Source organism: Salmo trutta, chromosome 13 (genome assembly GCF_901001165.1).
Source record: "Salmo trutta chromosome 13, fSalTru1.1, whole genome shotgun sequence".
NCBI lineage: Eukaryota > Metazoa > Chordata > Actinopteri > Salmoniformes > Salmonidae > Salmo > Salmo trutta.
The window spans coordinates 4,608,668-4,620,676 of record NC_042969.1 but is presented as its reverse complement, the minus strand read 5'-3'; the positions used below and the strand labels follow the sequence as shown (position 1 = coordinate 4,620,676).

General features: G+C 40.9%; 1 protein-coding gene across 1 annotated transcript; it reads right to left on the bottom strand.

The window, feature by feature from the left end:
- Positions 1–2,949: 2,949 nt before the first annotated feature.
- Positions 2,950–8,080, bottom strand: LOC115205091 (cyclin-A2). The gene is made up of 9 exons (XM_029770698.1): positions 7,865–8,080; positions 7,457–7,720; positions 6,803–7,052; positions 6,574–6,674; positions 6,246–6,469; positions 5,853–6,057; positions 5,660–5,773; positions 4,717–4,850; positions 2,950–3,671 (listed from the first exon to the last, which is right to left on the bottom strand). The coding sequence occupies exons 2-9, from the start codon at positions 7,670–7,672 to the stop codon at positions 3,620–3,622; spliced, it is 1,296 nt and encodes a 431-aa protein (XP_029626558.1). The 5' UTR covers positions 7,673–7,720; positions 7,865–8,080; the 3' UTR covers positions 2,950–3,619.
- Between the last annotated feature and the right edge of the window lie 3,929 nt (positions 8,081–12,009).

Here is a 12,009-nt window from a genome sequence, read left to right as displayed (position 1 = left end):
GTGGATTTGGGAAAATGGAATTGTTCAATACTGTTGTGACACCTGGGGAACGTGCACGTGGCATTTGTAGGCCGACACACCCACATCTCCCTAGCTTCAACGTGGAACATAGGACAACCCGCGCACACAGTTTGTCAGAGCTTATTTGGTGGTATCTTGTCACAAGTTGCCCTTAATTAGGCCTGTAAAAATGTTGTCTACTGTCGTTTAAAAACGAGTGAAAACTTGCATATTGAAAATACAGATTGGATAACCTGTCCTGAAATGATTTGAGGTTATAGTATATGCACTCCTAAACTATTCTAGTAAAAGTGCAGTGAGCAACACATTGATGGCAGCAATCAATGAAAAAAATTAACTTTTAAAAGAAGTTGATACAACAGCATCACTTACTTGGGAAAAGAGAGACTACGCCTCAAAAAGGTTAGAGCCCCACAGTGGAGGTGTCATAACCATAAAACCTAAGTCAAAACGGTGGCAAACATTTTTCGACCATTCATTTTTTCCCATCGGGGACTTTAGAAACACTTAAAGGGCTGTGTTTTGTGTAGACTTAACCTGGCTTGACATTTTGATGGCGGCGGCGCCTGTTGAGATGGCTGAAGTTTTACGGGCTCATAACCAATTCCGCTAGTGTTTTTTGTTGTTGTTAATATTTGTAACTTATTTTATACATAATGTTTCTGCCACCGTCACTTATAGGTTGGGGTGCCTTGTAAGGATACGACGGCAAGTGAGTAATCAATCCCTCTACCATCAGTCATATTAGTCAACGTGCAATCATTGGATAACAAAAAGAGATGAGCTCCGATCGCGACTATACTACCAACGGGACATTAAAAACTGTAATATCTTATGTTTCACCGAGTCGTGGCTGAACGACGACATGGATAACATACAGCTGGCAGGATTTTCGCTCCATCAGCAAGATAGAACAGCTGCCTCAGGTAAGACAAGGGGTGGAGGTCTGTGTCCATTTGTAAATAACAGCTGGTGCAAAAATCTAATATCAAGGAGGTCTCGAGGTTTTGCTCGCATGAGGTTGAGTATTTCATGATAAGCTGTAGACCAAACTATTTACCAAGAGAGTTTATCTACATTCTTCGTAGCTGTCTATTTACCACCACAAACCGATGCGGGCACTAAGAGCGTACTCAACGAGCTGTGTAAGGCCATAAGCAAACAAGAAAATGCTCATCGAGGCGGTGCGCCTAGTGGCCGGGGACTTTAATGCAGGGAAACTTACATCCGTTTTACCTCATTTCTATCAGCATTTTACATGAGCAACCAGAGGGGAAAAAAATGTAATAAACGCTAGAACACCATTACAGAGACGTGTACAAAGCTCTCCCTTGCCCTCCATTTGGCAAATCAATACGGAAGTTGTCAGATGGCACCAATATTAAGTTAAACAGGCAAAGTGTCAATACAGGACTAAGATTGAATCGTACACCGGCTCCGACGCTTGTCAGATGTGGCAGGGCTTGCAAACTAAGGGTAGGTAACATATGCCACGCTGACCCTCAACAGAGGGTACCCTCAAGGGTGCGTCATCAGTCCCCTCCTGTACTCCCGGTTTACCGATTCTCATTGATGAGGCTGTAGTGGAGCAGGTTGAGAGCTTCAAGTTCCTTGGTGTCCACATCAAACTATCATGGTCCAAACACACCAAGACAGTTGTGAAGAGGGCACGAGAACACCTATTCCCCCTCAGGTGACGGCAAGCGGTACTGGAGCGCAAGTCTAGGTCCAAAAAGCTTAACAGCTTCTAACCCCAAGCCATAAGACTCCTGAACAGCAAATCAAATGTCTACCCGGACTGTTTGCATTGTCTCCCCTCCCATTTTACACTACTGCTATACTTTATCCATGCAGTCACTCCCTCTACATTACCTCAACCAGTTCCCCAGCACATTGACTACCAGTACCCCCCTGTTTTTACTGCTCCTTAATTATTTTTTCCTTTAATTTATTTGAAATATTTTACCTGCATTATTGGTTAAGGGCTTGCAAGTAAGCATTTCACTAAGTTCAAGACCTGTTGTAGTCAGCTCATGTGACAAATACATTTATCATGTAACTCAGAAACAAAATAATATATTGATAAGTCACCTTGTCTATTCACCCAGATTCTAAAATGCAAATTATCAATAGACATGGAGTACAAATCTTTGCAAGTCATGTCTAGCGGGCACCTTTCGTAAAAGGTAGTGTCGAATACATTTGTTGTTGCACAAGACAATTCAAAAGAACAACCTAATGTAACCAATTTTATAAAGTTAATCCAAAGGTTTACATTTGACTCAATTCAGCCGTCTCATGCAGAGCATGGCATTTGTTCTTTATTGTAGCCACGTTAGCATTTTGGGGAGGGGAGCGGGGAATGCAAGTGAATATATTGATAAGTCACATTAGGCGGTTATCACGTCACACCAGGGTAAACCTACATGAAACAGAGCCCTTATATGAAGTGTTTCTGAAATGCCCTAAGGGATAATGATGGAATAACAATTGGAACCAATTCCTTGTTTGACTGTAAGGTTTTATGGGTATTAAGACTGATAATGTGGTACTCTATAGGCCACTGAACATAGCAGCTCTAACTGCGACGTGAATGGGCTATCGCGCTAGTTCCACAATGTTGGAAGACCAATAAAAGTAATATGAAGTATGGGACACAAGTTCAGCTTCTTGATAAGACTGATTTAACTTAAGATTTTTGTATCAACTTGGTTTGTTTAGGCATTTGACAATGTGAAACAAATCAGACCAAATGGACAATTATTTTACAATCCAAATTATTCTATTGCTCAAAACTGTATTAAGACACCTGAAATTTAACAGTCAGAGCGTTGCAGATGTGATTGCAGAGTACAGTGAAAATCTTAGGCTTTGAGCTCCAACATGCATGAAATAAAACTGAAATCGAAGGGAAGGAGTAATAAAGGGTCTTGGCAGGAATGGAATTTATTTACAAGATATTTTACAGCACAGATGCCTTGATTGATAACAAGTGAACTCCCAGACACCTTTGAATGAGGCAAGCGGTAAAAAAAAATTAAAATAAAGGCACCGTTCTGCGGAATGTTGAACCAAACTAGACTTAAGCGTCCAACTTCGGCTAGAATACCATTGAGCAGAATAAACGTGCTATAAAAAATATCCACACAGCCCATATAAAATATCAAGTAATCAGAAAACCAAGACAGCAAGTCTGGGAAAGATTTGTCAGGAAATATTCACAAGCATGTGTATTAGTTTGAGAGGGAAAATAAGCTGAAGTGTAATTACAAGAATGCAGACTGAAAGACGCATCTGTACAGCTTTTTAACAGTTAAAAACCACTGAACACATTTGTCTAGTGAGAAAAGACTGACAGATGACATTGCTTGATTAACTACATTAAAGCTCAGGTTTGCATCAAGCATAAAAGACAATCCTACAGGATTGTACATATAAATTACATAAAAGCTCACTAAATTGTGTCCAAAGCTGCAAAAGATTGCTGCCATGGTTCAGTTAGACATCTTGCCAAAATGTCTCATGTAGTAAAAAAAATATGTGCATGAAAGAAAAAAAATTAAACCAGTTCTCAACATTGGTGAGCAAAGGAAAAAAATCAATTGAATGACAACTTCTCTGGGGGCTCGATGAGAGAGACCTCTTGGTACCTGGACAACGAGAAACACAATATGGTAGAAAAACCAACACTCAGTCATGTTTAATCTAATAGAAATCTGTCAAATTAACATTAAGTGGTTCACTCAAAAAAGAAAAAAAACAGCCAAGCGTGTAAGCTTACTGGACATTTTATACTGAACAAAAATATAAAATGCAACATGTTTAGTGTTGGTCCCATGTTTCATGAACTGAAATTACAAAGCCCAGAAATGTTCCAGACACAGAAAAAAGGTATATCTCTCAAATTTGTTTACATCCCTGTTAGTAAGCATTTCTCATTTGTCAAGATAATCCATCCACCTGACAGGTGGGCATATCAAAAGGCTGATTAAACAGCATGATCATTACACAGGTGCACCTTGTGCTGGAACAAAAGTTGACTTAAAATGTGCAGTTGACACAATGCAATGCCAGAAACGTCTCAAGTTGAGGGAGGGTGCAATTGGCATGCTGACTGCAGGGCTGTCCACCAGAGCCATTGCCAGAGAACTGAATGCTAATTTCTCTACCGTAAGCCACCTCCAAAATAATTTAGAGATTATGGCAGTACAGCCAATAGGCCTCACAACCGCAGACTGTAAGTACACCAGCCCAGAACCTCTACATCCAACTTCTTCACCTGTGGGATCGTCTGAGACCAGCCACCAAGGCAGCTGATGAAACTGATGAGTATTTGTCTGTAATAAACTATTCTGAGGGGAAAACTAATTCCGATTGGCTGGGCCTAGCTCCCCAATGGGTGGCATCGTTGCGCCCCTACCCAGTCACGTGAAAGCCATAAATTATGGACTAAATAATTGATTTCAATTGACTGATTTCCTTATATGAACTGTAACTCAGTAAAGTTGTTAATCGTTGCATTTATATTTTTGTTCAGTATAGATTAGCAAATGAATAAGATAGATGACTTGTTAATTAGCAAAATATGCCAACATGGCAAATTTGGTATATACAGTGGATTACGGTGACCACTAGTGAGTCATGAACAACTTTCAGATAAGAACATTTTGAAATTATTCTGCAGGGTTCACTTACTTTGCACCCTTGTACTTCTCCCGCACTGACTGCTGTGCATGCGTAGCAGTGTTGAGATACATTTGGTGCAGATCCTCTATGCAAGGCATCAGGTCTTCTAGAGAGTAGCCAGTCACCTCTGCCAGAGACTTTGACTAATAAAAAAAAGAAAAACCGAGTCAGGAAAAGGAATTTAAAAAAGGCACAGCAAATGTATTTGTTTTAGGGCAAAGACTAGTCGTCATTTGAGTTTGGGAGAAATTGTTGATCAATTGAAAACTTTCATTCCACACAGGCCAGCGGTTTCTTCAGGGTATGACAAGCTCACACTACAGCAGTATAAGGAAAAACGTAGGTTTAACTGTTAAACTATTCAAATGCAATCAAGAGATTGTGTGTCAGGGAGGAGGATCATAAACACATGGGCAGCAGGGGGGAATTAGAGACTGTATTCCCATGTTGCCAGTAAGCAAACCTGTCAACTAGGGTATAGACTACCTATCAAACATTCAACTTAAAAAAGCAGACTTAATAATGGCACTGAATTTAGTGACAGTTGAAAATAATGTTTTGTATTTGCCAAGTCAGGGTATAGAACAAGGGCACTTGACCTTCAGTGATGCCAAATTGGCCAAGGCATCATTGGCCCACAAATGATGCCTTGGCAGCAAGTGAGACAAAAATCCTCTGATTATTACTGTGAAGCCTTGCATATAAAGGAGATTCTTTAAAATGGTGTTAATGTTCATCTTCAAAAGACAGTGAGTGCCCATGGCAAAGTACTGCAGGGAGGGGTTTCCTGTTAGCACTAGCTACTATATCCTGGCCTAGTGCACTGAGGCCAAGACCTGTTTAAGACACTACATTCTGTTGCCCTATTTTGAGTGGGGGCATCGTGGCCAAACCTGAAGGCCAAGGAAACTCCGGCCCTGCTGGAACACTTACTGTGGCATTGCAAACTTACCCATGAGCCTCCTGTTACTGTGTGGTTTGCCAAAACTAAGGCGGCAGCAGAAGTCTGAGAAGGGAAGTATTTCAGGAATGGGTCCGAGTCAACTAGACTGAGCTCCCCTAGGAACTAAGACAAACAGAACAATAAAACCACAATTTCAACTTAAATTACCAGATGTGACCACCACAATGTGTGCTCTACTCACCATTGACAAGCTCTCCACCTTGCTGCTGACTGGCTGGGTGAGAAAGTACTGTGAGAGAAACTGGTTGATGGTGGGAGAGGCAAGATCAAAGGAGAGCACTTTCAGCACCAGATGCTCCATTCTCAACACTTGCTTCTTCGTGTAGGTGTCATCCGTGATGTAAACAAACTCTGCAACCTCTGGGGGATAGATCTCTTCAAATTTCCTGCATTAATGAAAACCAGTGTCAGATGTTGGTGCCAATCTTTTCCATTCATTTGGGACAGAGGCCTAATACATCAAGTGAGCGCTACACAGACAGCAAAGACTCAGTTCACTCTGCACACCTTTAGACCACCTTTGAGACACACAAACTCCCTTTAAGAATGCTGTGGAGGAGTCTACAACACTTACGAAGCCAACAGCATTGCAGCGGTCCCGACCAACTGCAGCTTCCCCCGCAGGACTGACATGGAAGACAGGAAACGGTCGATGTAGTTCACGGCAAGGTATAGCGTCTCGTTCTGGAGCTTGTACTCCTCTCCAACCTCCACCAGCCAGTCAACGAGGATGGCCCGCATGCTGTTGGTGATGTCTGGCTGCTTTTTCATGTAGCCTGCTTTTGGTCTGGACTTAACCTAAGGACAAGAGTCCAAAGACAAGGAGTACCCACAATACTCTATAGTTACGGTTCAGTTATTTGTGTGACAATTGAATAATGAACACACGCCAGTTTGCTCACCTCCATTGCTCTAAGATACGTGTGTATTTCTGAAGCATACTCCGTTGCCACGTTCACTGGCTTCTCGTCGCCTTCAATAACCAAGATATCCATGGGAGAATCTGTGTATATATCAAGATAATTGGAAAATGTTAGACTTTCTAATCCATATGGAGACAACATCATGTTCATATCAGTTTTAAAAGGGTAAATAAATATGGGATATAGAAAGTCTAGTTGGATTACTCACCGTCAAAACTAACATTCATGTTAGATACACATGTTGCTGGTATATCAAGAGAGGAGAGAGGCTGCCTGAGAAGGGTAACTGTTGGGTTCAGTGTCAGGGGTGGAATCTCTGTGGACGGCTTGGCCTTGAGGGACACCTGTTTCTTGGAGCAGGCACCATCAGGCTCATCCACATGAATCTGGAAAGCTGGCTGCTTGCTGCCCAGCTTCTCTGCATAACTTTTAGGTACTTCATTTTCACAGGATAGCAGCTGAAATGAGGGCAGATCATTTCAAAGAGCAGACAATTAATTCCGTGCTCATGGTTTCTAAAGTGAAATTAATACATTTTATTATGGAAAGAATTGTGTTTGAGAAAGCAAATTGGCCATCCCAATAAGCAGAAGAGATTGACAGTATAAAATGGCGGACTAACGTTACTTGGAAGTGAACCTACCCAACATTTCTAGACACAAATACTCAGTAAAATTTATATTAAGTTCAAAATTAACTGCTTGGTAGTGAAAATATTACCTTTTAAAGTGTTTCCCTAAATGTAGCAAATTAGCTAGCAAGCTAGCCACTAGGCTCAATCTGCATGCTACTGCTATGTTAGCTAGCTAGTCTACAAGTACATGGTGTTGGCTGGCTAGTGGCTAGTTAGCAAGTTACCAACCGGTTTTGTGCCGCGCAGAGTTTGAGGTTTGCTGCGTTTGTTGTTTTGCAAGGCTCCCAGGACAGTTCTCTGTGGCGCTTTTGGGACAATGTTCTCCTGGTTGTCCACACGGTTTTTGATTGTACCCCTCAGTACGGACAGCATATTTTCTTGGTTTTGGTATTCTGCCAATGGAACATCAACTGCGCTTCCTTGTCCTTGGGTTGATCCTGACATGTTAGCCTCCGTTCCACCGTTCCTGGCTCACTGACGTCAAACAAGTCACTGCAGAAACGTGGAATTTGTTACAGAAAATTAAACAGAACCTTGATGGTAAATAAAATATAAACTGGACTTACAAATTAGCTTAGAACTAGAGGCTAGTTTAGCTAGTTATCTCACAAGTCTCGTGTTGAGATGGCAACGTACCGTTAGCAAAAGTCGGCGCCGCAAATGTAAAACCCTATCTGGAACGTTGACGCAACAAAATCCTCGACATGAAACCACAACATTAGCTGGCCATACTGTTTGACAAAATGTTATAACTGCTAACTAGACCAAGTCCCTTGTTTCTCAGAACATGCAGCTAGATATGTTGCTTTTTCTCAATTCAAGTAGCCCGCGACCATTGAAACGGCCAATCAGAGCCGAATGCGAAAGGACGTCACGAAGCTACGGCGGCTGATAGAACTCAAATTCCCTGTGTCCGCGAATGCCGCGAATGTACAGCCGTTGAGATTTCGGTGTACACTTTTATTGTCAGGCGGGACAACCTGAAAATGAATACTCAAAGGTCGATTTTTTTATCATTGTAATTCATATAATATTGTATAAACAATTATGATCTCTCTGAGAGCATCTCAAAGTATTGTTACACTCACTTATGTTATACAGAGTAGACAACCCCCCATGACAAATAAACCACAAATGATTGAACGTTTGATATATTTAAATACTCTATTTTATATTTTTTTATTTGAACCTTTATTTTAACAGGGAGTTACCATTGAGACCAGGGTCTCTTTCACAAGAAAGCCTGCATATACAGTTCATAAGACAAAATCAAATCAAAATTATATACTAATGTAAAACAAACTAAAATACAGCACAACACAAATATTCAAGAAAAACTGTTACATTCCTCAGTAAGAAGTTCCCAAATCAATATTTTAAATTGCGGAGGGGGACCAGAACATCCAATTGTAATGTATTTTGTAGTTGGTTCCAGCAATGATGCGCATTATAACTAAAAGCGGATTTACCAAGTTCTGGGGAGACCAGAGAAATCTCAACAGTTTTGTAGCTAATGTTTTTATACTTTAACAACCAAGTTTGGTCAGTTTGAAGCTTATGTAGTAGAGCTTTGTAAACAAAAAGGCAGTAATTAAGGGATCTACGGGACTTTAATGAGGACCAGCCAACCTTTTGATCCAGGATGCAGTGGTGAGTATTAAAAATGCCACCTTTGATAAAACAAATGGTGCTATAATAGACGGAATCCAAAGGTTTAAGAGTAGTGGCTGCTGCAATCTGGTAAATGCTGTCACCATAGTCAAGAACTGGCAGGAAAGTTGACTGTACAATCTGCTTCCTGCTATTTAGTGAGAGGCAAGATCCATTTCTAAAAAAGAAGTCAGCCCACTTTAAATTGTAGCTTTTTAACTAGCTCATCTATACGTTTTTTAAACAAACATTACATTTTTGTCAATGCAAATGCCCAAATATTTATAGGCAGGAAGCCGATCGGTGGGAGAACCAACCATGAATAAACACGTAGTCCATCTTAATTTTTTGGTGAGAATTAGAGAACAACATGTATTTAGTCTTGCCCGCATTAAGTACAAGTTTTAAACCAACCATGGCTTTCTGTAAGGTAACAAGGTCCGATTGTAGCTCTAACAGCCTGTTCAACAGTTGGGTCTTTGGAATAAATAACAGTCTTGTCTGCATACAGATGAATATTACAAGTTTTAACAGATAGACCAATATTGTTTATATAAATAGTAAAGACAACAGGTCTCAATACCGACCCCTGCGGTACACATACATATACTTGAATAGAAATATAACTTGTCAAACATTAACAATTCTATTTTCATGTGTAAACATATAAAAGAGAACATACAACAGATGATATTGCTAGGCCAACAGAATATAGGCCTTTACACATCCAGAGTTGACAATTGACATAAATAATTCATATTATGTAGCATAATTGATTCTAGTATCTTACAAAAAAACAAACAAAGCTGAAAAATAAACTCTATACAAAACAAAACAAAAGCTATTACAAATGAAGAGTCAAAGTTTGTATCCTCTTTGCTGACATTTGATATTATGCCTCATTGAAGAAATCGTAGTTATCCAAAATATCCAGCAGCAATGACACCTTTTTCTTGACATTCTGTCCTTTGATTTTGTCGATGAAGAGGTCAGTTATCGTACCTGGGGAAACGGAAACAAATACACACGTTACTGTGATTGTAGTTTTGCATAACCATATTGTCACGTTCATTATGCACCCAGGAGATGTAGGATCCCTGGCAAGCTAGGCTACTGTGATGGCTGATTTTTTTATTTCAGTGAAACGATAATGTTACAGCAATAACTGTAACTAAAGTCTTTCAAGGTGAGTTGGTTCCTCTAGCAGATAGGCAGACTCGTCTAGAATGTTTCAATATTCAGGAATAAGGAAGTCCGCATTCCCCAAGTAAACATGATCATCACACACACACACACAGAGAGAGAGAGAGAAAGAGAGTGATATGTGTGCAAGGGTTGCAATATTCAACAACTTTCAGTAATACAAAAAAAATAAAAAATCACAGTTTGCAACACTGGTAGGCCTATTTACTTTTAATGAGTCAATCAGCTGAACCTTTTTGGCCAAATGCAGCTGATACTCAAGCTTCAGATCAATCATCTTGAGTGTGTGGCCCACCGAATCGTCATTGATATCTGAAAATTAGAGCCGCAAATACAAATGTGAGACTGTCTACAGTGCATTCGGAAAGAATTCAGACACCTTGACTTTTTCGAAATGTTGTTACGTTACAGCATAATTCTAAAATGGATTAAATTGCCCCCCCCTAATTAATCTACACACAATACCCCATAATGACAAAACAAAACGTTTTTGACATTTTTGCAAATTTATTACAAATAAAAAATAAATATCACATCTACATAAGTATTCAGACCCTTTACTCAATACTTTGTTGAAGCACCTTTGGCAGCGATTAGTGCCTCAAGTCTTATTGGGTATGACGCTACGAGCTTGACACATCTGTATTTTGGGAGTTTCTCCCATTCTTTGCAGATCCTCTCAAGCTCTGTCAGGTTGGAGGGGGAGCGTCGCTGCACAGCTATTTTCAGGTTTCTCCAGAGATGTTTGATCGGGTTCAAGTCCAGGCTCTGGCTGGGCCACTCAAGGACATTCACCGACTCGTCCTGAAGCCACTCCTGCATTGTCTTGGCTGTGTGCTTAGGGTTGTTGTCCTGTTGGAAGACGAACCTTCACCCCAGTCTGAGGTCCTGAGTGGTCTGGAGCAGGTTTTCATCAAGGATCTCTCTGTACTTTGCGTTGTTCATCATTCCCTCGATCCTGACTAGTCTCCCAATCCCTGCCGCCACTCTACCATAAAGGTCTGATTGATGGAGTGCTGCAGAGATGGTTGTCCTTCTGGAAGGTTCTCCTATCTCCACAGAGGAACTCTGGAGCTCTGTCTGAGTTCTTGGGCACCTCCCTGACCAAAGCCTTTCTCCCCTGATTGCTCAGTTTGCCCGGGCGGCCAGCTCTAGGAAGAGTGGTGGTGGTTCCAAACTTCTTCCATTTAAGAATGATGGAGGCCACTGTGTTCTTGGGGACCTTCAATGCTGCAGAAATGTATTGGTACCCTTCCCCAGATCTGTGCCTCAACACATTCCTGTCTCGGCGCTCTATGGACAATTCCTTCGACCTCATGACTTGGTTTTTGCTCTGACATGCACTGTCAACCTTATATAGACAGGTGTGTGCCTTTCCAAATCATGTCCAATCAATTGAATTTACCACAGGTAGACTCCAATAAAGTTGAGAAACATCTCAAGTATGATCAATGGAAACAGGATGAACCTGATAGCAAAGGTTCTGAATACTTATGTAAATAAGGTCTGTTACACATTTTTATACATTTGCAAAAAATCTAAACCTGTGTTTGCTTTGTCTTTATTGGGTATTATGTGTAGATTGCTGAGAAAAAAAAATATTTAATCAATTTTAGAATAAGGGGGTCTTAATACTTTCCGAAGGCACTGTACAATCACGCTCCAAGCCGGCTGAGCGAGTACCAAACTAGAAGGCCCGTGGCAACCTAAGCACACCCAGGTTCCACCAGCTCCAAAAAGGCGTTACAGAAGCTACCTTTTCCCCCCAAATACTTACCCTAGAAGCCTGAACTGTCATAGCCCCATATAGGAAACCAGAATCTGCTGGAACTTCGCTATGCGCACTTACACTGCAGCCCAAGTCCCTAGACCCCAAGAACAATACTTACCTTGCAAGCCTGAAATGTCAGAACTTGTACAAGGTACTG